Genomic DNA, 6,672 nt, shown 5'->3' with positions numbered 1-6,672 from the left:
CTGCATTTTCGCAGGAAATGCAACTTCTCTAGTTTAAATACAGTCACAACTGACACTGTCAAGGAATTGTTGAATAGTGTCACAAGGATCAAAGTTAGACACTTGCAGTTTGAGAATTAGTGATAATAGGTTTAACCTAGAGTGTTTCTTGAACATTAAAGCTGGTGTCTGAGCTTTTGAGTGTTGTCTGTTACAGAATTACCCTAAATTTGTGTTTTTTAAGCATCTTCATAGCATAAATACAAATGTTATTTTGTAACAATGCGTTGTGGGGAATTAGCATTAATCCTGTTTTTTTACAAAATATGGCTGTTTACAACTATTTACAGATGAATTATAAATTAAATGATTCCAGTAATTTTCTGGTTAAAAGAGTGATCCATGAGTCATAAAATATAGTATACTCTTGGGCCTAAAATATGTTTATATTTACTTAGATTACTGTGGATGAAGCTGACTTTTTTCTTAAAGAAAGCCAGAATAAATGGGTTTACTCAAAGTAAACAGTTTAACTGTTAATAACCCCGAATAGATGTTAAACCATAACCAGCATGCATGATCAGTGAACCACTGCCGGAAGTGTAGCATCATTTTAACAGAAAAGCAACACATGTAGCGATTAAAAAGAGAAATAACCCACCAACATTTCTTAGTTCAGATTGAGTTAAGATTTGTTTTCCTCATCCTTAGATGCTGGAGGGAGAGACAGTTAATTTAAGCATTTTTGATTAAAACAAAAATATTTAATGACATCATGTACACACATTAAGAGCCTGTGGCTAAATTAAGCCTACTTATTTATCTTATTTATCTGTAGCAAGTCTCAGGAGTTTGAGTTCAGTGATTATTTAAAGTTTTACTGAAAGTTGGGAAGACTTAGCCACTTATGCAGCCTGTGTGCTCTGCTAAAGTCACCCGTCATGAAGTCCCTCCTTGTTACAATGGAGATGAGCTCAGGAGTCTGACTGCTTGGACCTGCATTCCACTGTCTGTGCTTGGACAAAACAGATCCTAGGAGTCTGTTTGAGGAAAACAAATCTTCTCATGAAAGTGGAAACAAAAATGCTTCTTGTAATGGTCAGAAAATGTTCTAAAGAAGTCTAAAATGTAAACCTTCTCTACAGTTTCTACTTTTACACACAATAGATGAGCTTTATGAACTAATTGCATATGTTGTGTAATGCAAGGGGCTTTTGAAAGCGTTTTTTTTTTTTTAATACAACTGAATACCACAAAAACAGTTTGAGCTTTCTGGTTGTGCAGCATTGTTTTCCTTCATGATGGAAAACTTACATGTTTGGATAAAGGTGCTTATGTGTGACAGATTTACTGCCGAACAACTTGGCAATGATTTGCATGATGTCAGCATTGTAAAAAGTTTGGCAAAAGACAAACTGTAAAGGAAGAAAAAATTTGATGGTTTAATGAAAATTCAGTGTTAACAGGTGAGATGAATAGAGCAAAGATAATTGATCAAATAAAGGCAAAGCACTGAATGAATGCATGTCACTGCTTTTCATTACAGTTTTAGACTAAGATCATCTTATGTTGAGAAATGATACCGTTACAACAGGTCTGGTCAAGTTTTGAAAATAACATTATGCTCAATCTCATGCAAATTTGCGAGTTGTCACACTCAGCAAATGTGTTGTGTTGGCTCCAAATGTCAATCAGCTGCAGACGTGCATTTAATCATTATTTCCGGAAAGTTTCATTGAAATTTGTCCAGGGGTTCACAAGATATTTTGGTAAGATAGACGCACACACGCGTAAAGGAAAAACATTATCACCCACCTTAGCGTTTGGTGGTGGGCAATAACTACTTCAAAAACATTTCAGAGAAAAGCAGAAACGGCTTGACATCCTTCTGGGTCATCTTTTTTTTTCTTTCTAAACTGCATTTTCATTTTGACTTTGCAGCCTCACAAATGGATTTTATTAAGTGTAGACATGACATTGTTCATGAAATTTCATCACTACTACTACTTTGAAAGATAATAAAGTAAATAGTTAAAAATTAAGAGAAATTGTCTTTCAATTTTAGTCTTTATAGTGGACACTGAGAAGTTGAGTTTAGTTGGAAGAAAAGTTCTTCAATTTCTTTCAAGACTAATTTTTACTGTAGTTTTTCTGCACTCCTTTATTTAAATTGATCATAATCTGGAAATGTGCTGTAAAAGTATTGCAAAATGTCTTGTTTGTAAGTGGTTATACTGAAATAGCTGCAATGAATGTGTTTCAAACAGCAAAAATGCTATTCATGCTGAGAGAGAACTGTTCAAACCGCTCCTTTTAAAGTATCGATCTAGTTTGTTAAAATGACTCATTCATGCCTCCTCTCTCTTTCTGTCAGGAGAAACTTCACGAGGACGTGAGAGAGCAGCCACAGCCCTCTCCTCCTCCCCCCTCTCAAAAGATTTCCTCAGCGGAGAGGAAGCAACGCTGGGAAGCGGGCCAGATCGACTACATGGGCGACGATTCCTTTGCCAACATTGAACAAAAACTTAACTCCTTCCTCAAGTAGCGGGTAGCTGAGGGAGTGTAATGGACACCAGTTGATATGTGAGGTTGTGCATGAGGGGGATTCACTACCATTCAGCTAAATGAATGCGTGTGACATTTATTCCCTGCACTCTGTCAAACTTCTACTCCTTACACCCTGACAACATTTTACACTTTAGGAAATGGTTTTTTTGATCACGGTTGGATGTCTGTCTGTGTTGTAAGAAGCTGCCCACTAACAACTAGCTAACTTGGAAAAATATAGCTTTGTTTTTGACCTCAGCACTACAATAGAGTAGGAGAGCCACTCAAAAGAAAAACAAATTGAGGAATATTTGTGTTTGTTTGGCTTTTTTTTTTTTAATTTCTAGATTAAAATATAAATTTCGAAAATAATGTGTAAATATTGACAAAATGTGTAAACCTTTTTTGACAGGAAAAAGTGGCAGTTTGATTGATTGTGTGTGTGTGTGTGTGTGTGTGTGGGGGTGTCTTTCAAAACTTAAGCCAGAGAAACTGAACTCCTCTGTGCTCCTAAACCCAAATGTATTTGTTCTTTATTCTATTTGATGGTTATGGGTGCAGTTTTACTGGGTAACTACAATATCACATAGATTTTTTTATCTGAAGCAATCTGAGGTGCAATTTATTATTCACATGTGGTGGAACTCACAGAACTTGTTTCAATTCTTACACTAACCTACTGCAAACCTAAAAAACTATCTCTAAACATCTGAAGTTAATAAAAACAGTTCACATCATTGTTCTTCTGTAAAATTAACACTGCAAACTAGACCACTAAGAATTTTGAGAGCATTTGGAAGTTGACACTCAGTTGATGTATCTGAGACTCTTCTTGTGAACGGTTGAAATGTGTTCCGTGAGTTCCCCTGCATTGGGAGTAATAAACCACACCTTGGACTCATTAGGCTAAAGTACTGCAGGTTATTTTACTGTTAACCCAGCAAAAGTGCACCTATAACCATCAGGTACAATAATAACAAAGGAAACTAACATAATTCAGTAGCGTTCACTTTGTCTGGTTTAAGCTATGAACAACTTTTCTGTCAATAAAATTGCGCCCTTTTTCCCCGTCAATAAATTGAAAGCCTTTTTCTGCCAATAGAATTGACCTTTTTTTGCCAACAAAACTGACACTTTAATCTTGACATTTACATTTTTTTCCCAAAACTTTTCTTGTGAGTGGCCTCAATACTCTGTTGTGCAGTGCTTTAAACATTACTGTAATTTAAATGTGAAACATTTGTAGTGGCTCAATTGGCCAATCAATAATTACTAAAATTTAATGTTTTAACAGAACGTTTCTGTTAGCTAGTTAGTTGCTAATGTTGAAAAAGTTGAGGTTCTAACAGCTTGCTTGATTCGATCCAGAAGTTCCAAAGTGTACTTGTCAGCACCTCCTTTGGTCACTTTTTAAAAAAATAACATCTGGTTTCCTTTATTCGTACAATACCTGAAATGTTTAAATACCTTTTATGCTAATCTAAGATAGCTGGCTGCTTGTGGTAGGGTTATATATGGAAAACCACCTCAATCCTTTTAACGGTTTGACATGAGTAGCTAAATCCTGTTTTCCTAAAATCCCAAATCCTAAATTTTTCTAACCTGTGGGAAATCTCAGCAGCAGTAACAAGTGCAGGTCAGGCCTTTGGCTAAAAGTGTTCAGCTTTGGGTTTCTCCACAATTTTTAATCCTAGTTGCAGTCTGTCTTTCTGTCCTCCTTACCTCTCACAGTCCTTTTAGTTCTGACTTTTTGACCATGTCCACCTCAGAAGTGCATAGAGTTCCTGTGACTTTAGCTTGTGTGCTGATGTTATTTTGTATTTGCATGGCACAGAGTTTAAAAATGTGGGTCTGTATTGTAAAGTGCTTCCACCCACACTGATGTAAACATTTTTTTCTTTTGTAGGACAACAATAATGTGCTCCCCCAGACATCTTGTCCTGCATGTACGTCTCCACCAGCCCCACTTTAGTGTTTGTGCCATGATCCGAGTTTCATCACATCCTCTATGTAGTGTAACTAGCTACCTTATTGCCAATTCAATTTACACAACCTCACTTACTGGAACTGCTGCTAGGAACTATTTTCTGTGAATCTCACCTTCCCTTTAGCCATCGCCCTCCTTACTTCACGTCCACCCATGTACTGTTAAAATTATAATTCGCTCCTCCGTCCAACACACTCCTGCAGGAAACACATAAATTTAAAGCTCAAATGCAGTGTGTGTATGTAAGTGGATCAAAATCGTAGTTACATAATTTAAAGCACATTTACCTCTCTGCTGTTACCTGTACATCCTACTAGCTAATAAACCTGTGACAAAGGATTTATGCACACAATCGTTTTATTTTTTTGTTTGACTGATTCGAGTTGTCAAGATATTAAAAATACATTGCATTTGTCACAAAAGAAATGGCTTAACATTAACCTTTGGAATTCTCTTATCGAAGAAAGTATAAATATACCACATAAGAGGATAAGGGCTGTTTTTAATAAAGAGAAAAATAAAAATCTTAAGCTTTTAAAACAACAAATGCACATTAAAATTTAAGGCCTTTCCTGAAGGAATGCATTTTACCCAGTGCCTTTTGTGCCAAAACTTTAAACTAATATCATCTTATGATGGTGTTGTAGATGTTTTGGCAAACCTTGAAAATTACTTTGTGTGAGATCTTGCAATATGTGTTAATTCTTGGAGTATCTGTTAGGTATTATTCAGCTACTACTACACCAAAGTCTAGCTATGTATCTGTAAAACTGACTGAATTATAGCCATTTTGTGTTTTAGAAAGTCAGTTGGCTGTTGCGACCATCTTAACTGGATTTGAATGAAGACGTGTAAAAAAATAAAATAAATGTATGTCTATAGGTAGCAGCACAGGGCAACAGTGGTTAGAGCTGTCACCTCACAGCAAGAAGGTTGCAGGACTTCCTCACAGTCTTTCTAGGTGGAATTTGCATGTTCTCCCTGTACATGTGTGGGGTTTACTCTGAGTACTAAGGTTTCCTCCCACAGACCTAAAAACATGCATGTTAGGTTAACTTGGGTCGGCAACACGCGACTCAAGAGCTGCATGCGGCTCTTTAGCGCTGCCCTAGTGGCTCCCTTGTATGGAGAGAAAATAGTCTCAAAATATCTGTGCGCGTGTAAAAATATCTGTGCGTGTGTAAAAATGTATTTGTCACTCGTGTAAGCATCTTTGTGTGTAAGTTTGGATAGTTGTATCTGTGAAACATGATTGTAAGCCTTAAAAAGAAAATAAACCTTTTCCTAAACCTCCAAATTTTGAAAAAGTACACACAAGCCGCCAGATAAATACACAAAACTGCAGTTACGTACAGATCCAGTTACAAGTGCACAACTATTTTTGAGACTCATTTCACGGGGAACTAGATGTTGCGTTTAGGTGCTAGTAGAAAGCTGGGTCATCTGAGTTTTCTAGTGGAAGTTTGAAATAATAATAATAATAAGTCTGAAATAATCTTAAAAAAAATGCATTACAACGGTCAGTAAAACGTGTAAAAGTTTTCACATCCACTTACTTCTGACGGTAGATCACGACCACGATCACTGTACTGACCCGCCATTCTCTTGTTTCTCCTCAGTTTGACGGAATGCTTTCCCCAGTCAGAGCAGAATAAACTTCCACCACGTAGTGGTTGAATTTTTTACCCATGTAATTACAGTTGTACAGGTCCCAAAAGCAGATTCATATATAAACAATCTTACAGTATTATAAAGTAGATGTGGGTGTAATTACATATATATTTTTCTCTTACAAAAATATGTCTTAGCCACAAGACAAGTAAGAAAGGAAATACGTGTTGAACTATGGAAAAAAAAAAAAGTTCTGAAGAAAACTCAGATGACCCAGCTTTCTACTAGCACTTAAACGCAACATCTACGCACAAATGTGGGAGCTCCCAGAGTCTCAAAAATAGGTGTGCACTCGTAAGTGGATCTGTTCGTAACTGCAGCTGTGTGTGTATCTAGCCACTTGTGTGTACTTTTTCAACATTTGGAGGCATAGGAAAAGGTTTATTTACTTTTTAAGGCTTACAATCATGTTTCACAGATACAACTATCCAGACTTACACACAAAGATGCTTACACAAGTTACAAATACATTTTTACACACACAGATA

General features: G+C 36.4%; 1 protein-coding gene across 1 annotated transcript in view; it reads left to right on the top strand.

Moving 5' to 3' along the window:
- LOC108228383 (glycogenin-1-like) overlaps window positions 1-4,852 on the top strand; it is a 20,920-nt gene extending 16,068 nt beyond the window's left edge. The window contains exon 7 of the mRNA XM_037977702.1: window positions 2,354-4,852. Coding sequence (XP_037833630.1) covers window positions 2,354-2,524 — 171 coding nt within the window. The 3' untranslated portion in view covers window positions 2,525-4,852. The remainder of the gene's footprint in view (window positions 1-2,353) is intronic.
- The last annotated feature ends 1,820 nt before the right edge of the window (window positions 4,853-6,672 follow it).

This window comes from Kryptolebias marmoratus, linkage group LG10, assembly GCF_001649575.2.
Source record: "Kryptolebias marmoratus isolate JLee-2015 linkage group LG10, ASM164957v2, whole genome shotgun sequence".
NCBI classification, from domain to species: Eukaryota; Metazoa; Chordata; class Actinopteri; order Cyprinodontiformes; family Rivulidae; genus Kryptolebias; species Kryptolebias marmoratus.
This window is presented reverse-complemented; position numbering and strand designations above follow the sequence as displayed.